At 45.5% G+C, this 25,296-nt stretch overlaps 1 protein-coding gene across 2 annotated transcripts in view; it reads left to right on the forward strand.

Moving 5' to 3' along the window:
• Positions 1 to 25,296, forward strand: part of LOC139275194 (acyl-protein thioesterase 1-like) — a 248,433-nt gene that overhangs the window by 52,041 nt on the left and 171,096 nt on the right. For both annotated transcript variants that reach the window (XM_070892333.1, XM_070892323.1), the window contains exons 5-6: positions 5,863 to 5,933; positions 24,543 to 24,616. In XM_070892333.1, coding sequence (XP_070748434.1) covers positions 5,863 to 5,933; positions 24,543 to 24,616 — 145 coding nt within the window. The remainder of the gene's footprint in view (positions 1 to 5,862; positions 5,934 to 24,542; positions 24,617 to 25,296) is intronic.

Genomic DNA, 25,296 nt, shown 5'->3' on the forward strand with positions numbered 1-25,296 from the left:
ATGTTGCTATCTCTGTCTTAAATTTATTCAATGTCCCAGCTTCCACAGCTCTCTGAGCCAGTGAATTCCACAGATTTACAACCCTCTGATAGAAGAAATTCCTCCTCATCTCAGTTTTAAATAGGCGGCCCCTTATTCTAAGATTATGGCCCTTAGTTCTAGTCTCCCTGTATCAGTGTAAACATCCTCTCTGCATCCACCTTGACTAGCCCCCTCATAATCTTATATGTTTCAATAAGATCACCTCTCATTCTTCTGAATTCCAATGAGTCGAGGCCCAGCCTACTCAACCTTTCTTCATAAGTCAACCCCCTCATCTCTGGAATCAACTTAGTGAACCTTCTCTGAACTGCCTCCAAAGTAAGTATATCCTTTCTTAAATATGGAAACCAAAACTGCACGCAGTATTCCAGATGTGGCCTCACCAATACCCTGTATAACTGTAGCAAGACTTCCCTGCTTTTATACTCCATCCCCTTTGCAATAAAGGCCAAGATTCCATTGGCCTTCCTGATCACTTGAAGTACCTGCATACTAACCTTTTGTGTTTCCTGCACCAGGACCCCCAGGTCCTGCTGTACTGCAGCACTTTGCAATTTTTCTCTATTTAAATAATAACTTGCTCTTTGATCTTTTTTTTCACCAAAGTGCATATTCTCACACTTTCCAACATTATACTCCCTCTGCCAAATTTTTGCCCACTCACTTAGCCTGTCTATATCCCTTTCCAGATTTTTTTTTTCCTCCCATCTTTGTACCGTCAGCAAACTTGGCTACGTTAGTTACACTTGGTCCCTTCATCCAAGTCTTTAATATAGAGTGTAAATAGTTGGGGTCCCTACGCTGATCCCTGTGGCACTCCACTAGTTACTGATTGCCAACCCGAGAATGAACCATTTGTCCCTACTCTGCTTTCTATTAATTAGCCAATCCTCTATCCATGCTAATATATTACCCCCAACCCTGTGAACTTTTATCTTGTGCAGTAACCTCTTTTATGTGGCACCTTGTCAAATGCCTTCTGGAAGTCCAAATACACCACATCCACTGGTTCCCCTTTATCCACCCTGTCCGTTACATCCACAAAGAATTCTAACAAATTTGTCAAACATGACTTCCCCTTAATAAATCCATGCTGACTCTACCTTACTGAGTTATGCTTTTCCAAATGTCCTGCTGCTGCTTCTTTTTAATAATGGACTCCAACATTTTCCCAACCACAGATGTTAGGCTAACTGGTCTATAGTTTCCTGCTTTTTGTCTGCCTCCTTTTTTAAATAGGGACGTTACATTTGCAGTTTTCCAATCTGCTGGGACCTCAACAGAATCCAGGGAATTTTGGTAAATTAAAACCAATGCATCCACTATCTCTGCCGCTGCTTCTCTTAAGACCCTAGGATGCAAGCCATCGGGTCCAGGGGATTTATCTGCCTTTAGTCCCATTATCTTACTGAGTACCATCTCCTTAGTTAAGTTCTTCCCCACACCCCCACCCCCACCCCATAGCCCCTTGACTATCCACTGTTGGAATATTGTTAGTGTCCTCTACCTTAAGACTGATACAAAATATTTGTGCAGAGTTTCTGTCATCTCCATGTTCCCCATCACTAATTCCCTGGTCTCGTTCTCTAAGGGATCAACGTTTACTTTAGCCACTCTTTTCCTTTTTATATACCTGTAGATACTCTTGCTATCTGTTTTTATATTTCGCGCTAGAAATAGTTCCCACTGATCTATTCTTCTAGTTAAAACCTCAAAAAGCTCTAACAGGTTTGTCAAACATGGTTTCCCTTTCATAAATCAGTGTTGATTCTGCCCAATCCTATTATTATTTTCTAAACACCCTGTTGCCACGTCCTTAATAATCGATTATAGCATTTTCCCTACTGCTGATGTCATGCTAACTGATCTGTAGTTCCCTATTTTCTCTCTCCCTCCTTTCTTAAATAGTGGGGTTACATTTGCTACCTTCCAGTCCGTGGGAACCGTTCTAGCATCTATGGAACTTTGGAAGATGACAACCAATGCATCCACTATCTCTACGGCCACCTCTTTCAAAACCCTAGAATGTAGGCCATCATGTCCAGGGGATCTTTCAGCATTCAGTCCCATTAATTTCTCCAGTACAATTTTTTTTACTAATTTCATTCAGTTCCTCATTATCGCTAGACCCTTGCTTCTCCACTATTTTAGGAACCAATAAAATAAGATGCAAAGTTTTTAAGTCTGCTTCTAAAGTATTCTCACCAAGAGTTCTTCAAAAGTCTGCTGTTGTTAAAAATGTAATTGAACTTTCTTCTGCATGATTCACACCAGTAAACTCCTGACCAAGAGGTTCACGTTCCCCTTTTAAAAAAAAAATTATTTCAATTGATTTCTCATGCAACAGTATAAGGACATCTGTGCCGCAGTCCTTTATGTGGCATTTCCAGTCACAGTCTTCACGATCTGGCCTGTGCTTTAAGACTCACTCACCAGGGAGTGAATCCCCAATGTGATATGCAGGCCAGTGTACTGTCACTGCTAGCTGCAAGATGGTACATCCGCATCCCCCCGCGCCCTCCTGCACTGTGGTGGAGTACAGCCTCCACACAGCAACCATCTGAGTGATACATCTGTGGAGCTATGGCAGCCAGCGAAGGTGGGAGTACTCGGCAGTCTGGTACCCATTTGTGGATCTCTCAAGACCCAGACAAATGTCCGCGAAAGTAAGAAGGTAGCCGTGGACAAACAAATGCTTTGTAATGTGCCACAGTGCATGATGCTCCAACCCTACAAGGGCCATCAGCGGACTCGATACCTCCTGACCCAGCAAAACCCAGGAGCCGTCACCAAATGATCCGAAACAGCACATTGCCCGAGAACGCTGTATCAATCCTTCCGATGCAACCTTCGGCCTCCTGCTGAGGTTAGCGCCAGAAAGAGTGTGTTGCGCAAGAGGTTTTGCGCTCTGCTCATGTAAATCAGCAAGTAGCACCAAACTGCGCTCTTTTTTTAAGACAGCCGTTAACCTTGGCCCGTGGTGCCACTGGCTGTTTTATGGCCTGATTGAATTTCTAGGCCCTAGACCTAAAATCGGGATTGAGCCCACCCATTTGAAGCAGTAGGGCCCTAAAGTTTTTAATTTCCACTGGTCCTTCTCGAAAGACCAATAAATGCATAAAGTATGATTTTCTTTTCTTTATTGAGAAGCAGCTAGACGTTCAATTGCTAGGTGTCTCCATAAAACCAAAGAAGTGCTGTCCAGATAAACAAATTCATCAGGAGTACAACAGCAAAACTTGTATTTATATAGTGCCCTTAACATAGCAAAATGTCCTATGACGCTTCACAGGAATATTATGAGATTTAAAAATTTGATACCGAGCCGCATAAGTAGAAATTTAAGCAGGTGACCAAAAGAGGTATGTTTTAAGGGAGCGTCTTGAAGGAGGAAAGTGAGGTAGAGAAGGGGGGAGGTTTAAGCAGGCAGTTCCAGAACTTGGGGTCGAGGCAACAGAAGGCACGGCCACCAATGGTTGAGCGATTATAATCAGGGATGCTCAAGATGGCAGATGAACCCAAACATCATCTGGCGGAGGATGGGGGGTGGTGGGGGGGGAAAAGAGGTTGTGGAGCTGGAAGAGATTAGAGATAGGGAGGGACGAGGTCATGGAGGGATTTGAAAATAAAGATGAGAATTTTGAAATCGAGCTGTTGCTTAACCGAAAGCCAATGTAGATCAGTGAGCACACGGGTGATGGATGAGTGGGACTTGGTACATTAGGACACTGGCAACCGAGTTGTAGATCACCTCTAGTTTATGAAGGTAGAATGTGGGAGGCCAGCCAGGAGTGCGTTGTAATAGTCAAGTCTAGAGGTAACAAAGGCATGGATGAAGGCTTCAGCAGCCGATGAGCTGAGGCAAGGGCGGAGACAGACGATGTTACGGAGGTAGGAATAGGTGGTCTTTAGTTATGCTGCGGATATGTGGCCGAAAGCTAATTTCAGGGTCAAATATGACACCTAGGTTGCGAACAGTCTGGTTCAGCCTCAGACAGAAGTTGGGGAGAGGGCTGGAGTCAGGTGGCTCGGAAACGGAGTTTGTGACGGGGACCGAAAACAATGGCTTCGGTCTTCCCAATATTCAATTGGGGAACATTTCTGCTCATCCAGAACTGGATGTCGGACAAGCAGTCTGACAATTTCGAGACCGTGGAGTGGTCAAGAGAAGTGGCATTGAGGTAGAACTGGGTGTCATCAGCGTACATGTGGAAACTGATGCTGTGTTTTCGGATGATGTCGCCAAGGGGCAACATGTAGATGAGAAATAGGAGGGGGCCAAGGATAGATCCTTGGGACACAGAGGTAACGATGCCGGGGTGGGAAGAAAAGCCGTTGCAGGTGATTCTCTGTTTATAATTAGATAGATGAGAATGGAACCAGGCAAGTGCAGTCCCACCCAGCTGAACGTGAAGAGGCGTTGGAGAAGGTGGTCAACCGCATCAAAGGCTGCAGACAAGTCAAGAAGGACGAGGAGGGATAGTTTTCCTTTGTCACGGTCACAAAGGATGTCATTTGTGACTTTGATGAGAGCAGTTCGGTACTGTGGCAGGCATTGGATACCAGATTGGAGGAATTCAAACATGGAATTCCGGGAAAGATGGGCACGGATTTGGGAGGCGACAGCATGTTCAAGGACTTTGGAGAGGAAAGGGAGGTTGGAGATGGGGCGGTAGTTTGCAAGAACGGAGGGGTCGAGGTTTGGTTTTTTGAGGAGAGGGGTGATAAAGGCAGATTTGAGGGAGTGGGGGACAGTACCTGAGGAAAGAGAGCCGTTAACAATGTCAGCTAACAAGGGATTCTTCACCTGAGATTTGTTAGTGATCCTGATGTTGGAAACCATAGCACCCCAAGGGATAGCAGCCATAGAATGATCATATTCAACATGGAGTCAGAAATATTTAAGATTAAGGGTCGGGCTAAATTTAAAGAAATGAGTTTCAGTAGAGGACAAGTGGAACACCTTAAAAAGGAATACTTTCTTAAAACTAACAAGGCTAACAAACTTAATGTTAAGCGGATTTACAAATTAGAAAGTGGAAACTAACTTCTACAAGTCCTGCAGGGAGAAAGGATTCACTGGGCTGACAAGAAAATGCAGAATCATTTCAAAAGGGCCACCTAGAAAAAGAGCACGAGCAAAGTCTAAACACAAAAGGAAAAATAAGTGTCGGCCGTGGCTCAGTGGATAGCACTCTCGCCGCTGAGTCAGCAGTTTATGGGTTCAAGTCCCACTCCAGGGACTTGAGTGCAAAAATCTAGGCTGACACTCCAGTGCAGTGCTGAGGGAGTGCTGCACTGTCGGAGGTGCCTTCTTTTGAATGTAACGTTAAACCAAGGCTCCCTCTGCTCTCTCGGGTGAACATAAAAGATCCAATGTCACTATTTGAAGAAGAGCAGGTGTCCTGGTCAATATTTATCCCTCAATCATTGCTGTTTGTGGGAGCTTGCTGTGCGCAATTACTGTGTTTCCTACATCACAACAGTGTTTACCCTTTAAAAGTACTTAATTGACTGTATAGCGCTTTGGGATGTCCTGAGGTCGTGAAAGGAGCAATATCTGCAAGTCTTTCTTTAAACACAAAAGGGAAAAATAAACAGTACTACAACAGTAAGAAGGCAGTCAAAGAAGGTTAAAAACCTAGACAATGTAAAGGGCTTCGGACTGAGGATGAGTACAAAATAGTAACCATTCAGAATGATAACTTCCTCGAAGTGAAGACGTGAGGAGAACATACCTTCCCCAAACTGAGATAACCTAATTAAAATCCAAAGCAAGTTCTTTCTTTCTAATTTGTCAAACTTTTTTTTCCCCCACAGGTTTGATATCATTGGACTTTCTGTGGATTCTCCTGAAGATGAGGGAGGTATCAAAAATGCAGTAGAAAGTGGTAAGATAGAGAAACTTCTTATAACTAACTATGCCTAATTAGGCCAAGAATTGATTGTGTTGGTAAATAATTATAGCCACGTGTAGACTTTCTAGAACTAGACTGCTTTGAAACTTTTGCGACCTTAAGTTCTGAAGATTGTGTTGCCTGCCAGGGTTAAAAACATCTCTTCGCGGCCATGGAGGAGAACTTGGAGTGGGAAGGGGAGGGTTCGGTTGTCATGGTCCACGTGGCCATCATGACATAGGTAGAATTGGAATAAGGCTGTAGAGTTTGAGGAGTTGGGGTCTAAATTAAAAAGCAGAACCTCCAAAGGTGATAATCTCTGGATTGTTACCTGAGCCACGCACCAATTTGTATCGGGATAAACAGGTTAGAAAGTTAAATGCATGGCTCAGAGTGGTGTGGGAGGCATGGGTTTTCCTTTTGTGGGGCACTGGCATCAGTACTGGGGAAAGAGAGAGCTGTTTTCTGTTGGGATGGGCACCACTTAAACCGGGCTGGAACCAGTGTCCTGGCGAATCGAATAACTAGGGCAATAGACTGGACTTTAAGCTAATGAAGGGGGCGGGTTGGATTCAGGAAAGAGTAAATTTAAAAGCAGCAAGAGAAATGTCAAGGCTCTAGAGCAAAGCAGAGTTTTGGATGAAAATAAACAGAGTGGGTCAGGAAGGGACAGAGAAAGTACAAAGGTAATAAAGCATCAGTGACTAATGTGACATCAGGGAAAAATAGAAAAAAGTCAAAGCTAAAGGCACTACATCTGAATGCGTGAAGCATTTGCAACGAAATAGATGAATTAATAACGCAGATAGAAATTAATAGGTTGATCTAATAGCCATTACAGGAACATGGTTGCAAAGTAACTAAGATTGGGAACTAAATATTCCAGGATACTTAACTTTTAGAAAAGATAGACAAATGGGAAAAGGAGGAGGGGTAGCCCTGATAATAAAGGATGGGATAAAGACAGTTAAGAGAAAGGATCTTAGCTCTGAAAATCAAGAAATAGTGGATGGAGCTAAGAAACAGCAAGGGGCCGAAAACATTGATGGGAGTTGTTTATAGGCCCCCACACAGTAGTTGTAATGTTGAGCAGAGTATAAATCAGGAAATTAGAGGCGCATGCAACAAGGGTAATAAGGTAATCATGGGGGACTTTAATCTACATATAGACTGAGCAATCCAAATTTGCAGTAATAATGTGGAGGACGAACTCGTGGAATGTATACAACATAGTTTTCCAGCTCATTATGTTGAGGAACCAACGAGGGAACAGGCTATTTTAGATTTAGTATTGTGTGCGTAAGAATTAGGAACAGGAGTAGGCCATCTAGCCCCTCGAGCCTGCTCCGCCATTCAAAAAGATCATGGCTGATCTGGCCGTGGACTCAGCTCCACTTACCTGCCCGCTCCCCATAACCCTTAATTCCCTTATTGGTTAAAAATCTATCTATCTGTGATTTGAATACATTCAATGAGCTAGCCTCAACTGCTTCCTTGGGCAGAGAATTCCACAGATTCACAACCCTCTGGGAGAAGAAATTCCTTCTCAACTCGGTTTTAAATTGGCTCCCCCGTATTTTGAGGCTGTGCCCCCTAGTTCTAGTCTCCCCGACCAGTGGAAACAACCTCTCTGCTTCTATCTTGTCTATCCCTTTCATTATTTTAAATGTTTCTATAAGATCACCCCTCATCCTTCTGAACTCCAACAAGTAAAGACCCAGTCTACTCAATCTATCATCATAAGGTAACCCCCTCATCTTCGGAATCAGCCTAGTGAATCGTCTCTGTACCCCCTCCAAGGCTAATGAGAAAGGGTTAATTAATAACCTTGTAGTAAAGGGGCCCTTGGGAGAGTGACCATAATATGATACAATTTTATAATAAATTTGAAAGTGATTTAGTTAAATCCAAAACTAGGGTCTTAAATCTAAACAAAGCAAACTACGTAGGTATGAGGGGCGAGTTGGCTAAGGTAGATTGGGAAACAACATTAAAAGGTATGACGGTAGACGAGCAATGGTTAGCATTTAAAAAATTAATACATAATTTACAACAAATATACATTCCTTTTAAGGCACAACCACCTTCCCCCCCGCCCCCCTCCAGAGGAAAAGTGGTCCAACCGTGGCTAACAAGAGAAGTTAAAGATAGTGCTGTTGGGGAGGAGTTAAACTAATATGGCAGGGGGATGGGAACCAATGCAGGGAGACAAAAAGGAGGCAAAAGCAAAAGACAGAAAGGAGATGAGGAAAAGTGGAGGGCAGAGAAACCCAAGGCAAAGAACAAAAAGGGCCACTGTACAGCAAAATTCTAAAAGGACAAAGGGTGTTTAAAAAAAACAAGCCTGAAGGCTTTGTGTCTTAATGCAAGGAGTATCCGCAATGAGGTGGATGAATTAACTGTGCAAATAGATGTTAACAAATATGATGTGATTGGGATTACGGAGACGTGGCTCCAGGATGATCAGGGCTGGGAACTCAACATCCAGGGGTATTCAACGTTCAGGAAGGATAGAATAAAAGGAAAAGGAGGTGGGGTAGCATTGCTGGTTAAAGAGGAAATTAATGCAATAGTTAGGAAGGACATTAGCTTGGATGATGTGGAATCTATATGGGTAGAGCTGCAGAACACCAAAGGGCAAAAAACGTTAGTGGGAGTTGTGTACAGACCTCCAAACAGTAGTAGTGATGTTGGGGAGGGTATCAAACAGGAAATTAGGGGTGCATGCAATAAAGGTGCAGCAGTTATAGTGGGTGACTTTAATATGCACATAGATTGGGCGAGCCAAACTGGAAGCAGTACGGTGGAGGAGGATTTCCTGGAGTGCATAAGGGATGGTTTTCTAGACCAATATGTCGAGGAACCAACTAGGGAGGAGGCCATCTTAGACTGGGTGTTGTGTAATGAGAGAGGATTAATTAGCAATCTCATTGTGTGAGGCCCCTTGGGGAAGAGTGACCATAATATGGTGGAATTCTGCATTAGGATGGAGAATGAAACAGTTAATTCAGAGACCATGGTCCAGAACTTAAAGAAGGTAACTTTGAAGGTATGAGGCGTGAATTGGCTAGGATAGATTGGCGAATGATACTTAAGGGGTTGACTGTGGATGGGCAGTGGCAGACATTTAGAGACCGCATGAATGAACTACAACAATTGTACATCCATGTCTGATGTGAAAATAAAAAAGGGAAGGTGGCTCAACCGTGGCTATCGAGGGAAATCAGGGATAGTATTAAAGCCAAGGAAGTGGCATACAAATTGGCCAGAAATAGCAGCGAACCCGGGGACTGGGAGAAATTTAGAACTCAACAGAGGAGGACAAAGGGTTTGATTAGGGCAGGGAAAATGGAGTACGAGAAGAAGCTTGCAGGGAACATTAAGGCGGATTGCAAAATTTTCTATAGGTATGTAAAGACAAACGTAGGTCCCCTGCAGTCAGAATCAGGGGAAGTCATAATGGGGAACAAAGAAATGGCAGACCAATTGAACAAGTACTTTGGTTCGGTATTCACTGAGGAGGACACCAACAACCTTCCGGATATAAAAGGGGTCAGAGGGTCTAGTAAGAGGAGGAACTGAGGGAAATCTTTATTAGTCGGGAAATTGTGTTTGGGAAATTGATGGGATTGAAGGCCGATAAATCCCCAGGGCCTGATGGACAGCATCCCAGAGTACTTAAGGAGGTGGCCTTGGAAATAGCGGATGCATTGACAGTCATTTTCCAATATTCCATTGACTCTGGATCAGTTCCTATCGAGTGGAGGGTAGCCAATGTAACGCCACTTTTTAAAAAAGGAGGGAGAAAGAAAATACGGAATTATAGACCGGTCAGCCTGACCTCAGTAGTGGGTAAAATGATGGAATCAATTATTAAGGATGTCATAGCAGTGCATTTGGAAAATGGTGACATGATAGGTCCAAGTCAGCATGGATTTGTGAAAGGGAAATCATGCTTGACAAACCTGCTGCAATTTTTTGAGGATGTTTCCAGTAAAGTGGACAAGGGAGAACCAGTTGATGTGTATATTTGGACTTTCAGAAGGCCTTCGACAAGGTCCCACACAAGAGATTAATGTGCAAAGTTAAAGCACATGGGATTGGGGGTAGTGTGCTGACGTGGATTGAGAACTGGTTGTCAGACAGGAAGCAACGAGTAGGAGTAAATGGGTACTTTTCAGAATGGCAGGCAGTGACTAGTGGGGTACCGCAAGGTTCTGTGCTGGGGCCCCAGCTGTTTACATTGTACATTAATGATTTAGACGAGGGGATTAAATGTAGTATCTCCAAATTTGCGGATGACACTAAGTTGGGTGGCAGTGTGAGCTGCGAGGAGGATGCTATGAGGCTGCAGAGTGACTTGGATCGGTTAGGTGAGTGGGCAAATGCATGGCAGATGAAGTATAATGTGGATAAATGTGAGGTTATCCACTTTGGTGGTAAAAACAGAGAGACAGACTATTATCTGAATAGTGACAGATTAGGAAAAGGGGAGGTGCAACGAGACCTGGGTGTCATGGTACATCAGTCATTGAAGGTTGGCATGCAGGTACAGCAGGCGGTTAAGAAAGCAAATGGCATGTTGGCCTTCATAGCGAGGGGATTTGAGTACAGGGGCAGGGAGGTGTTGCTACAGTTGTACAGGGCCTTGGTGAGGCCACACCTGGAATATTGTGTACAGTTTTGGTCTCCTAACTTGAGGAAGGACATTCTTGCTATTGAGGGAGTGCAGCGAAGATTCACCAGACTGATTCCCGGGATGGTGGGACTGACCTATCAAGAAAGACTGGATCAACTGGGCTTGTATTCACTGGAGTTCAGAAGAATGAGACGGGACCTCATAGAAACGTTTAAAATTCTGACGGGTTTAGACAGGTTAGATGCAGGAAGAATGTTCCCAATGTTGGGGAAGTCCAGAACCAGGGGTCACAGTCTAAGGATAAGGGGTAAGCCATTTAGGACCGAGATGAGGAGAAACTTCTTCACCCAGAGAGTGGTGAACCTGTGGAATTCTCTACCACAGAAAGTTGTTGAGGCCAATTCACTAAATATATTCAAAAGGGAGTTAGATGAAGTCCTTACTACTCGGGGGATCAAGGGGTATGACGAGAAAGCAGGAAGGGGGTACTGAAGTTGCATGTTCAGCCATGAACTCATTGAATGGCGGTGCAGGCTAGAAGGGCTGAATGGCCTACTCCTGCACCTATTTTCTATGTTTCTATAGTATTAGATCAAAGGAAGAGGCTTATAATGTTGCCAAAATGGACAGTAAGCCTGAAGATTGGGAGGATTTTAGAATTCAGCAAAGGACGAAGAAATTGATAAAGAAAGGGAAAATAGAATACGAGAGTAAACTAGCGAGAGACATTAAAAACAGACTGTAAAGGCTTCCATAGGTATGTAAAAAGGAAAAGATTAGCAAAGGTAAATGTGGGTCCCTTACAGGCTGAGACAGGAGAAATTATAATGGGGTATAAGGAAACGGCAGAGAAATTAAACAAATACTTTGTGTCTGTCTTCACGGAAGAAGATGCAAAAAACCTCCTGGAACTAGTGGAGAACCAAGGGGCTAGCGAAAATGAGGAACTGAAAGAAATTAGTATTAGTTTTTTTTTAAAAGTACACGGTGAAATTAATGGGGCTGAAAGCTGATAAATCCCCTGGACCTGATGGCGTACATCCTAGGGCTTTGGAAAGAGGTGGCTTTAGAGATAGTGGATACATTGGTTATCATCTTCCAAAATTCCATAGATTTTAGAATAGTTCCTGTGGATTGGAAGGTAGCAAATATAATCCCACTATTTAAGAAAGGAGGGAGAGAGAAAATGGGGATCTACAGACCAGTTAGCCTGACATCAGTAGTAGGGAAAATGCTAGAATCTATTATTAAGGATGTGGTAACAGTGCACTTGGAAAATAATAATAGGATTGGGCAGAGTCAACACTGATTTATGAAAGAGAAATCAGGTTTGACAAATCTGTTGGAGCTTTTTGAGGTTGTAACAAGCAGAATAGATAAGTGGGAACCAGTGGATTTAGATTTTCAGTAGGCATTCGATAAGGTGCCATACAAGACGTTTTTAAACAGGATTGGGGGTAATATACTAGCATGGATTGAAGATTGGTTAACAGACAGATAACCGAGTAGGAATATATGGGTCATTTTTGGGTTGGCAGACTTGTAACCAGTGGAGTACCGCAAGGATCAGTGCTTGGGCCTCAGCTATTCACAATCTGTATCAATGATTTGGATGAGGGGACCAAATGTCATCATCAGCATCATAGGCAGTCCCTCGAAACAAGGATGACCTACTTCCACGCCAAAAAGGGATGAGTTCACAGGTGTTTCAATGAAGGACCTAATATTCCAGGTCCTAAACTATATCCTGAAGGATGGAAGATGCCTGTGCGTGGATTTTTTTAACGTGGGATGGCCGTTGCACACCAGCCACCACATGGGCTTGACAGAACTAGGTCATGGTCCAGTGGCAAGGATTAACCAAGACGACTGGAGACCTGCTCTGCTGCACGGACCTAGTGCGCACACATATCGCAGTGCAGACGTGATCGGGGCCCAGGAGAGGTGTGAGTTTGGGGCCAGAGGCAAGGGCCCAGGGGACCAAATGTAATCTTATCGAAGTTTGCTGATGGTACTTAGCTAGGTGTGAATGCAAGTTGTGAGAAGAATGCAAAGAGACTTCAAGAGGATATAGACAGGCTAAGTGATTGGGCAAGAACATGGCAAATGGAATATAACGTGGAGAAATGTGAAGTTTTCTACTTTGGTAGGAAAAATAGAAAAATAGTATTTTTTAATTGGTGAGAGATTGGGAAATAACTGTCGTTATCTAGCTGTGTTTTCAGGAAACAATTGTTGAATTCAAGTTCAGTTTCAGGAATCTTTGAAGATAGTCTAATAAAGACAAGTGAATAAGGAATCTTTTTTTCTGAACTCAAGAAATATTCCAAAAGGGCTTCCTCTCAGCTGCTAGGTTCCAACCCTCTCCATAGTTAGCCTGTGTATAGTAGTGTGTTAATCATGACTTTCAGCTTTAAGTTACAACCCTAATATTGGGATGTAGAAAACAGAAGGTAGTTGTTGCAAGTATCTGGTCATCCCGTCGAGGTTGCCTGTTGATTTTGACATAATTTACAAGCATGGGGTCAGCTTCCACAAGCACACTGATGACAATAAACCCCACCTCTCCACCATCAGCATTGACTCCAGGATTATTGCTATACTATTATTGTCTGTCAAACATAAAATCCTGCATAACAATGCTAAAACCTTCTTGGTTGGTGGCTGCTGGTAGCACCTAGATTATTTTGGTGCTAACTCCATCAGTCTCCATGGCTACTTGCTCGAGTTAAATCCAGTGGTGTGCAACCTTGTGGGGAATTGGATAATTACTTGAAGGAGAAAAAAGTGCAGGAATGTAAGGAAAGAGCAGAAGAGTGGGCCGAACTGGGATTGCTGTTCGAAACAGCCGGCACAGCCTCAGTGGGCCAAATATATTCCAGTGCTGTACTATTCTATGATTCTAAACGTTCTGCTCCTGCCTCTGCCTTGACCTTTTTGCAGCTTCAGCTAATCCAGAACTCTGGCTCACGTCTGCTCCCGCACAAAGTTCCTCACGCCCATTATCTACATTCTCGCCTCGCTCCTTTGCCTTGGGCAATCAACTTCATGATTTGAATCCCACTCTAATTCTGCTTTTATTTTCCCTACCTTCTTTTTCAGCCTAGACTCTTTGTTACTGCTTTCTCTTCTCTATCATCTGAGGGTTTTTTTTGTATTATGCTCTTCTCTCTGCAACTCTGTTTCAAAACCACTTCACTTTAACGCCCTCGCTCCCTGATTTCAAAAGTCTAAAAACCTATCTTTTGACTTTATCTTTGATTTCTTCTGGCCACTCACCCTCTTTAAAATTGTCCCTGCTCCATATATGTTTATGCCACCTTCTCCATTTTGTAGTGTACTCAGACATTTCAATAAAAAATTGTGAGAATTACTAAGAATGAAAATCCTTCTAGAATGTACCTTTTAATGTTGTCAGTTGGTGGGTTAACAATCATGTGGAAAAGTAAAGGACACAACTATTTGTACTAATAAAATGGCCACCGTGTATCTGATTGGCGCTCCATTACCACATGACCTATTGCTGATTGGTCCCTTTGGAGGATAAGCCAGACCCTGAACTTTCTCTGGAATGTGTAAATGCAATTTGATCCATTCTGACTTCTGAAGCCATAGAGGACAAATCTTGAACAACCCAGCAGAAGCCTCCCAAGTTCCAGCCGAAGTCACTTACCCCAGTGCAAGTGCATCCCTCCCCCAGCCGAAGTCACTTACCCCAGTGCAAGTGCATCCCTCCCCCAGCCGAAGTCACTTACCCCAGTGCAAGTGCCTAACCTTAACCCCCGCCCCCGGCCCATAGATGGGACATTGTGTGAGGATTGTTAACAGGTTAATTGGATATGAAGTGAATAGTGACAGTGTCGTGACTTCTGGATTTCATCCACTCCAATGATGTCCCTTATAACACACGCACTGAGCTTTTTGAGAAATCGGGTGTGGGTGTAAAGGGGGTTGGAAGGACGTGATCCATCTTCCCTGAGTTCCCCCTCTCCCCTCCGACACCTCCCACCCGTGTTTCTCTCTTCCTGCCCCCCACCCCATCTCTCTTCTACCCCCCGCTCACACCCCCCCTGCCCCTCAGGCTCACTCTTCTCCATCCCCCCCCCCCCCCAAAAACCGGGATCTCTCTTCTCCTACCCCCCCCCCCTCCCCAAACCAGGCTCGCGCTCTCCATGCCCGCCCACCGTCACTGCCTTGGAGAAACAGCGTGGTCAATTGCGGGGCCTCACTTCCAGTTTCGGGTGGAGGACGCAGGTTCAGAAGGAACAGAAAATCTTTAGTACAAATAGTCACTTCGTAAAGTAAAACATCCCAGTCTGGTCACTTCATGGATCATTGTCAATAGTCATCCATGGAGTTAACTGGCAACCATATTTTTAATAAAATATATTATTCAGATCTACTTTCTAAATAATATCTATGTGATGCATTTGATTTTAAGGCAGGCTTTCACATCAAGTTTTGAATATCCCATCTTATTTTGTGTACTACTTTGGTTGCAACAAAAATAAATCTAGGATAAGAAAAGCCATTTGCCCACTTCACTTTATTCCTTTACGAAGAACCTACTTGCAGTGGAGGTCTTAGTGCTTGACTAAACTTGTCCAGGTGAAGATGCTCTTTAATGGTACAAGTTATCAATATTTGCTCAGTTGTAGCACACTCGTCTCTGAGTCAGAAGGTTGTGAGTTCAAGTCTCACTCCAGAGACTTGAGCACAAAATCTAGCCTAACACTCCAATGCAGTATTGAGGGAGTGCTGCACTGTCTGAGGCTCCATCTTTCGGATTATACATTAAACCAAGGTGATATCTGCCTTCGAAGGTGGACGTGAAAAATCCTATGGCACTTTGCCAAAGAAGGGCAGGTGAGCTGGCCAACATTTATCCCTCAACCAACATAGCTAAAACAGATTATCTGTTCATTATCTTATTGGCTGCGGCATTTTACATCATCATTATCATCATCATCATCATAGGCAGTCCCTTGGAATCGAGGAAGACTTGCTTCCACTCATAAAATGAGTCCTTGGGTGGCTGAAGTCCAAAACGAAAGCCACAGTCCCTGTAACACGTGGGACAAATTGTCGTTGAGGGAAAGGGTGGGTGGGACAGGTTTGCCGCACGCTCTTTCCGCTCCTGCGCTTGATTTCTGCATGCTCTCGGCGATGAGACTTGAGGTGCTCAGCGCCCTTCCAGATGCTCAGCGCCCTCCACTGAGGGTGATCTTTGGCCAGGGACTCCCAGGTGTCAGTGGGGATGTTGCACTTTTTCAGGGAGGCTTTGAGGGTGTCCCTATAACGTTTCCTCTGCCCACCTTTGGCTCGTTTGCCGTGAAGGAGTTCCGAGTAGAGCGCTTGGTTTGGGAGTCTCATGTCTGAGATGCAAACGATGTGGCCTGCCCAGCGGAGCTGATCAAGTGTGGTCAGTGCTTCAATGCTGGGGATGTTGGCCTGGTCGAGGACGCTAATGTTGGTGCGTCTGTCCTCCCAGTGGATTTGTAGGATTTTGTGGAGGCATCGTTGGGGCAGTGGATAAGAACAGAAAAAATAGGAGCAGGAGTAGGCCACCTGGCCCCTTGAGCCTGTTCCGCCGTTTAATAAGATCATGGCTGATCTGATCATGGACTCGGCTCCACTTCCCTGCCTGCTCCCCATAACCCTTTATTCACTTATCGCTCAAAAGTCTGTCGATCTCCACCCTAAATATATTCAATAACCCAGCCTCCACAGCTCTCTGGGGCAGAGAATTCCATTGATTTACAACCCTCAGAGAAAAAATTTCTCCTCATCTCAGTTTTAAATGGGCGGCCCCTTATTCTGAGACTCTGTCCCCTAGTTTTGGTTTCCCCTATGAGTGGAAATATCCTCTCTGCAACCACCTTGTCGAGACCCCTCATTATCTTATGGGCCCGAAATTGGTGGACATATACTGCCTTATACCGTCCGCGGACCGCCAGCATACCGCCCCAAATCGCGAAATTCATCAAAAAATACCTATATACCGCCCGGCGGAAAATTCATTATAAGAACCTAAGAAATAGGAACAGGAGTAGGCCGTACGGCCCCTCGAGCCTTTCCACCATTCAATAAGATCATGGCTGATCTGATCATGGACTCAGTTCCACTTCCCCGCCCGCTCCCCATAACCCCTTATCCCCTTATCATTTAAAAAACTGTCTTAAATTTGTTCAATGTCCCAGCTTCCACAGCTCTCTGAGGCAGCGAATACCACAGATTTACAACCCTCTGAGAGAAGAAATTTCTCCTCATTTCTATTTTAAATGGGCGGCCTCTTATTCTAAGATCGTGCCCTCTAGTTCTCGTCTCCCCTATCAGTGGAAACATCCTCTCTGCATCCACCTTGTCAAGCTCCCTCTTATACATTTCGATAAGATCATCACTCATTCTTCTGAATTCCAATGAGAAGAGGCCCAACCTACTCAACCTTTCCTCATGTCAACCCCCTCATCCCCGGAATCAACCTAGTGAACCTTTTCTGAACTACCTCCAAAGCAAGTATATCCTTTCGTAAATATGGAAACCAAAACTGCACGTAGTATTTCAGATGTGGCCTCACCAATACCTTATATAGCTGTAGTAAGACATCCCTGCTTTTATACTCCATCCCCTTTACAATCAGCGATATTCTGCCAGGCGGTATGCATACCGACCGCCAACATACCGGCCAAAATTCCAAAATTCATCACTTACCACCGGCATCCCACCGACCCTGCAGACCGCCCTGGAAAAGGTAGTTTTAAGTCGATGTTAAGTCGGCGGTATGCATCTTTAGCTGTAATAAAAATGTTGTCTCTCCCACCCTCAGTCTCTTTTCTCTTCACCCCCCTCTCCCTCAGCGATTTCTGCCCCCCCTCCCCCACAGCGGCGATCTCTCTCTGACCTCCACCCTCCCCCACAGCGGCGACCTCTCTCTGATCCCCTCACCCCGCCCCCCCCCCACAGCGGCGACCTCTCTCCGACCCCCCCCGCCACACAGCGGCGACCTCTCTCCGACCCCCCCGCCACACAGCGGCGATCTCTCTCTGCCCCCCCCCTTCTCCCCACACAGCGGCGATCTCTCTCTGCCCCCCCCCTTCTCCCCACACAGCGGCGATCGATCTCCGACACCCCCCCCCCCCCCAGTGGCGATCTCTCTCTGACCCCTCACAGCGGCGATCCCTCCCCCTCTCACACAACACACAGCTGCCATCTCTCCCCACTACAGCCATCTCTCTTCCCCCACCCCCCCCCACAGCGATCCCCTCCCCACACCGATCTTTCTCCCACTGCCTATTAAGTTCCTCGCATGTATAAAAAACCTCTGAAGAAATAAACTAAAACTCATTTAAAAGTACAAGTAAATAAAACCTCCAATCAAAATAACTAGGTGCTATTTTGTATAAGGGAATAGTGTACATACCTCCATAGCGATCTCGGGCCACCCCACATCGCACTCAGGCCGGCAGTATCTGTGGACACTTGTCGGTGCCTCTCGGGTGGAGCTTCGCAGCAGCGTGCGCACAACTCGGGAACCGAAAATTCACGAGTGAAAAGGACTCACTGCCCGCACACCGCCGGCTGCACTCCTCTCCCGCCCGCCGCACTCCGCACTCCGCTCGGCAAAGCGCCAAGAAAGAAGTCCTGAAAATCGTGCGTACTCCGCCCCAGTGGTACCACTGGCATACCGCCGAGAAATGGGCGGACCATTGGTTTCGACCAATTTCGGCCCCTATATGTTTCGATAAGATCACCCCTCATTCTTCTGAACTCCAATGAGTATAGGCCCAACCTACTCAATCTATCTTCATAAGTCAACCCCCTCAGCTCTGGAATTTTCTACCTTACAACAGTGACTACATTTCAAAAATAGTACTTAATTGGCTATAAAGTGCTTTGGGACATCTGAGGTCATGAAAGATGCTGTATCAATGCAAGTTCCTTCTTTAGCATCTAATTTTGAATAACCTCAGTGTGTTCACCTCTGATGCTCTGTCTGGCAGTTCAGGCATTTATTATCCCAGAAGTTCTTCCGAATTTATCTGTTTAAAATTTTAATTTTGCCAGTCCAAACACATCTAAATTATATGGAGGTACAATAATCTGAAACTGTTAAACCATCATTAACTCTCAATGCAGAATTCTTGTGCTTTAAAAACCATAATTTGTGCAGCACTTGTGCCTAATGCATTTCCTTTCACCCTTTCTTACATTTGCTGATTGTCTTGTCTACTGACTAAAGAGTCTTAATTGTAAACCATCTTCAGAACTAAGTCATCAGTTTCCCTAAATTCTTTAGTAAAATCAGGCAAGAATACCAATTCGATTTGAGTTGGGAATTATGTAAATGAGATTGTGATATCTACCACATGGTATGCTGAGTTCAATTAATGTTTTGTTGGCTGGCATGAGGAAGGTGGGCTTTTTAATGTTTAAATTGATTGGTATAACTGAGGGAAAGTATCCACATTGATTCTCCATTTTCTCTCGTGACTGGATGCCAGTTGAAATCTGATATTTGCTATGATGTGGTACCCTGGGGAATATCTCATCAAAATCAGACTTTTGATCCTAAGCACAATAATAGTAATGAAAACTGTAAATTTTTGTGCCTCTCTTGAAAATGATTTGCTCACTCAAAATGATTTTTTTTTAAATAGAAGTGGAATTTCAACCAGAAGGGCAACATATAAGATTAGGTTTTGCTATCATGAAAGACCAGGTACAACATTAAAATGGTAGAAGTGGGGTCTCACCATTTAAACACTCATATCAATCCACATCACCTTTGAGCAAGAGTGCATAAAAGGCAGGAAACTAACAGCTCCAGCATAGGTGAAATGGCCCTTGAGGAAATAACAATGTCGTAAAAGGCATATTACATTAAATTTAGTGCATTTTTATGATCAAGGTGGTTTCTAGTTTTAGTCCTACTGTCCTGTGTCCTGAGGTTTGGGAGGTACAGTGGGTAAGCTCCTTACCAATGTCTCATTTTGTAAGATATCTTTAAACCATGTTATGTAGAAGAGAAAAGGTGAGCACTAGTTTACTGTTATATTAATATTGCTCGTTAAGGTGCTTCATGATGAGTTGTGCAAAAGAGTTATGGGGCCCAAGTTTCCACACGATAAAAAACGGGCACCCCTCCGAGCTGGGTGCCCGTTTCTCGCGCCTAAAACGGCGCCTTAAAAAAAAATCGCGAATCTGGAGCGTTCTGCAGCTCCTTGTCTGCCTGGCGCGAAGCCCACGGGGGCGGAGCCTACACTCGCGCCGATTTTGTAAGTGGAAGAGGGCGGGTACTATTTAAATTATTTTTTTTTTCCTGCCGGCAACGCTGTGCTGAGCGTTGCCGGCAGTGTGAAAAAAACATTGGCACTCGGCCATTTATGTAGTTCTTTGTAGCTGTTTAATTTTTGAAATTTTTTTTTAATAAAAGCACATTGCCATCAGCACTTGCAGCCTTCTCACTGTATTCCCCCCCCGCGGGAAGAATGGGCGCCGCCTCCTCCCACCCACCCCCCCCCCCCCCCCCCGCGGGAAAGAATGGGCGCCTCCTCTCCCCCATGGGAAGAACGGGCGCCCCCCCCCCCCCCCCCCCCGTGTGGGAAGAACGCCCCCCCCCACCCGCGGGAAAGAAACGGGCGCCTCCTCTCTTTCGTGTCCCCCCCCCCCCCCGCGCGGGAAAGAACGGGCGCCTCCTCCTCCCCCCCCCTCCCCGCGGGAAAGAACGGGCACCTCCTCCCCCCCTCGGCGGGAAGAACGGGCGCCTCAGGCTGACTGCAGCATTCTCCAGATTTTCACACAGGTAGGAAGATGGTTTATTTAATCTTTTCTTTGCTTATAAATGTTTATTCAGGTTGGATTTATTTGTAGAAGTATAAATAAGGATTGATTGTAGAATTTAATGACTTCCCTCCCCCCCACCTCGTTCTGGACACCTAATTTGTAACCTGCGCCTGATTTTTTAATGTGTAGAACAGGTTTTTCCAGTTCTACAAAAATCTTCACTTGCTCCATTCTAACTTAGTTTGGAGTACGTTTTCACTGTGGAAACTTTGAAATCAGGCGTCAGTGGCCGGACATGCCCCCTTTTGAAGAAAAAATTCAGTTCCAAAGTGGAACTGTTCTACCTGACTAGAACTGCAGAAAAAAAAATGTGGAGAATTGCGATTTCTAAGATAGTCCGTTCTCCACCAGTTGCTCCTAAAAAATCAGGTGCAAATCATGTGGAAACTTGGGCCTATAGAGTGTAAGAGTCAAAAGAAATTGTGGGGAAAAAGATCAACTTATAAAATAATCACTAGTACTACAACAAGTTGCAATTCATATAGTGCCTTTAATGTAATAAAACTTCTCATAATGCTTTCGGAGGAATAAAATGGACGCTGAGCCATAAAAGGAGATATTAGAAGGAGTGACAAGCTTGGACAAACAGATGAGTTTAAGGAGAGCCTTAAAGGAGGAGAGGTGGAAAGACGGTGTTTAGGGAACGAATTCCAGAGTACAAGGCCCAGGAAGCTGAAGACACAGCTGCCAGTGGTAGTGGGGTGGGAGGCACAATGCCAGCATTGGAGGAGTGTATAGTTTGGGTGACGGTAGGGCTGGAGAAGGCTACAAAAATAGGGAGGGGCAAGTAGAATACGGGCAGCAGAGTTTGGGGTGGGCTGAAGTTCATGGAGAGGGGACGATGGGAGGCCGGCAAAAGGAGCATGGCAATAGTTGTGTCTGGAGGTGACTGAAGCATTTATGAGGATTTCAATGGCCGCATAGCTTAGGCAAGGGTAGAAGCAGGCAATGTTAGAGGCAGAAATAAGTGGTTTTGTAATAGAAAGGATATGGTGTCGTAAGGTTCAGCTCAGATTAAATAGACAGCAACATTGCACACAGTCTGGTTCAACCTGATTTGCATCAATTTTTTTGGAATAAGTTTTTCCTGGCGTAAGTTAGAAAATGCCATTTCCCCCCCCAAAATTTGCTCCAGAGTAAGCCAGTTAGGTACGATTTTTTTTTAGGTCAGTTTTTTTTTCAAAAGTGGGCATTCCCAGACACTTATGCCAGTTTTGGCCATTTATGCCACTTGGGCCAGCAAAAACGTACTCCAAATCCACTTAGGTCAGCGTATGTGGCCAGCTCTGAAAAACCTTGCAGGCAGTTAAGAATAAGCAGCGCACATTCAGCAGACATTAGGGTAGGGATAGGGGAGGGAAGGGAACTGTTGCGGACCTCCAAGCAGCAAACATTAAGAAAAAGCTCAAACCAATAAAATATAATTTTAAAAAAAGAAGTAAATCCTACCTTATCTTTAAAGTCTGCCGGGAAAGGCAGCGGGCAGGCCTGTACGTGAGGCCACTCGGCCTGGGATAGTGGAGGGAAGACGTGCACCAGAGAAGTCACAGCTGCTGGGCCGGGGAGGTGGTGGGGGCGCCGAGTGACTGGAGGAATCACAGCTTGTGGGTCTGGAAGTCTCATCGCTTCTCCTTCTCCTCCTGCCCTTCCCCCCCCCCCCCCCCCCCACCTCCTCCCTCCCAAAAACTAATTTCTTCCCCCTGCCCCAGCCCCTCAATCAAAAGATTAAAGCACAGCCACACAAGCACAGCCACTAAATAAAAAATAAAAGCAAAGCCCTTACCTGCCCAGGAACTCAGCCGGTTGGCCGGTGCGGGAATCCATTCGGCCAGGGATAGGGTGCGGCGAGATCGGGTGTCCCTTCGGCCAGGGATAGAGGCTGCGAACATCGGGTCCTGCTTACAGCCCACAGGACGCGCTGGGAGGGCAGGATCATGCGTACAGCTCTCATTGAGCATATGCGCAGGTGCCGGCAGTGCTTTGTGCGCTGGCCTGTTGCTCCGCCACCCCCCCCCCCCCTTCAATCTCCACGCCAGGACTCCAGGGACTGTACGCAGTGACCAGGATGGGGCGAGTTTTTGCCGGCGCCGTTTCCAGTGCGCAAAGTCGGTGCGCTTGAGGTCAGTGTGCCGACAAAACTGCTTGGGGAAAATCTAGCCCAGCGACTGGGATGGGGATGGAATCGGTGGCATGAGTGTAGGGTTTGTGGTGGGGATCTAAGACAATGGGCTCAATTTTTCCCAGTGATTTGCGCCATTTTTTTGGCGCAGGCCACTTTTTTTGGCCTAAGTTTTTAAAAAAAGAAAACCAGTTTCCCTGATCAATTTGCACCAGCATAACTCGGTTACGATTTTTTACGGGAGGCTTTTTTTTCAGCCAAAGTGGTGTAACCTACTACCCGTGCCAATTCTGGCCAGTTAGGCAAGTTTGGCCAGCTGAGAGTTACTCCAGTTCTTCTTAGGCCGGCGTATGTGGCCTCTGTAGAAAAACCTTCTGGTGAGTTAAGGAAATTGGCGCAGTTAAGTTCAGCAGATGCCCGGAGAGCAGGAGAGGTAAGAGAGAGGGGGGAAGCCTTTTGGGTATCGTTAGTTGCGAGGACCGGGAGGAAGGAGGCCATTCGGCCTGGGATATGTGCGGGGGAGCAGACCGGGGGGCCATTCGGCCTGGGATAGGTGCGGGGGAGCAGACCGGGGGGCCATTCGGCCTGGGATAGGTGCGGGAGAGCGGACCTGGCGGCTATTCGGCCTGGGATAGGTGTGGGGGAGCGGACCTGGCGGCTATTCGGCCTGGGATAGGTGTGGGGGAGCGGACCTGGCGGCTATTCGGCCTGGGATAGGTGCGGGGGAGCGGACCTGGCGGCTATTCGGCCTGGGATAGGTGTGGGGGAGAGGACCGGGAGGCCACTCGGCCAGGGCTAGGTGCAGGGAGCGGGACCGGGAAGCCCTTCGGCCTGTGATAGGAGCGGGGATCAGCACAGGCGTGGGGGGGGGGGGAGGACTTTAATAATTTAATGGAGGTAAGTTGTTGCAATATATTTGTTCTTGTGAAGCTGCTGCAATGCATTTTAAGGTGCTTGTGCAGGTTGCGAGCTGGCTCTAAGTTTAACTTTCCACCCTCAGCCCGCATTGTGTCCCTGGTTACCGCAGCAACCTGATCTTTTTGGCGCAGATCAAGGTTCCACCCCCAAAACTAAAGGACAGGCTAGGCTGTGCCAAAATGAAGAAATCAAACTTGGAACATTCTTTTTGCCGTTCTTGGGCCCCCAAAAAATGGGCGTAACTTGTACGCTTAAAAAAAAGGCTTTGGGGAAAATTGAGCCCAATGACTGGTTTTCCCAATATTTAGATAGAGGAAATTGCAGCTCATCTGTTATGTATGTAAACCTTTAAATACCATGTCTAACCACCAGACGGCTTATCCCCTGGAATCCCAAGGGACCCACAATCCTTTGGGAGCACCTGTATCTAAGGAGGCCTCACTGGCTGGAGAGGCACTCTGAGATCTGTAATAAAGGACTTTGAGCTTGCAGTATCTGGTCTGACTCTTCAAGACATAACATCATCCAAGACAGGTTGTAGGACAAACAGTCTGACAACGTAGGTAGTGGAGGAATTGAGAGAGGGGTGATTGAGAGGTGGAGCTGGCTGTCGTCAGCGCACATGCGTCTGTGGATGATGTCGCTGGGGCAGAATGTAGATGAGGAAGAGGATGGTGGCAAGGATGGACCCTTGGGGGACTTGAGGTAACCCTGGGATGGGAAGAGAAGCCATTGTTGGAGATGCTGTGTCTATGATCAGGCAGGCAAGAGTGGAACCAAGTGAGGACAGTCCGACTGAGCTGGACATTAGAGAAGAGGTATTGGTAGGGGAAGGTGTGGTTGGCATTCTCAAAGATGAAAGACAGGTTGAGGAGAAAAAATGCAGTAGTTATGAAGGATTTGGAGGTTAAGGGTAGGTTTTTTGGGGGGCGGGGGAGGGTGATGGTTTTGTAAGTACAGAATTTATCATTTCAAAATAAAAATGACGTGTACAAAGGTCCGAAGCAGATTGCATGACATTTTCTGTGCACTGAGGGAATATAATGTAACATCTGTTTATTTTTATGAACATCTTGTTTTGCAGTTAAAGCAATGATAGATCTAGAAGTTAAAAATGGAATACCATCTCATCGAATTATTTTGGGAGGATTTTCTCAGGTGATGTATCATATGCTTATGAGCAAGGCATCGTGTTTGCTTTTGTTGGTCTATTATAATATTGGTGATTGAATATCACAGTAAAATATAATGTTGTAAAGTGAAATGTGGATATTTATCAGTGTCTTCCATTCATCTGTTGGTGCTATGTTTTATGCTTTAGAAATACCAGCCAGAAGTCCCTCTATGACATTGTGGTCCATTTTAGTAACCTCAAAAAGCTTGGATTAGACTACAGTTCATTAACCACATTGATCCCCGAATGTGCTCGATCCTGAACATAAGAACATAAGAAATAGGAGCAGAAGTAAGCCATTTGGCCCCTCGAGCCTGCTCTGCCATTCAATAAGATCATGGCTGACCTGATCATGGGCTCAGCTCCACTTCCCTGCCCGCTCCCCATAATCCTTTACTCCCTTATCGCTCAAAAATCTGTCCATCTCCGCCTTAAATATATTCAATGACCCAACCTCCACAGCTCTCTGGTGCAGAGAATTCCACAGATTTACAAGCCTCTGAGAGAAGAAATTCTTCCTCATCTCAATTTTAAATGGCCGATCCCTTATTCTAAAACTATGCCCTCAGTTCTAGATTTCCCCCATGAGTGGAAACATCCTCTCTGCATATTCCAGAATATGTTTAATTTATTATTCCCGCCACAAGCTCCGTTCCCAAGCCAC

Source organism: Pristiophorus japonicus, chromosome 1, assembly GCF_044704955.1.
Source record: "Pristiophorus japonicus isolate sPriJap1 chromosome 1, sPriJap1.hap1, whole genome shotgun sequence".
NCBI classification, from domain to species: Eukaryota; Metazoa; Chordata; class Chondrichthyes; family Pristiophoridae; genus Pristiophorus; species Pristiophorus japonicus.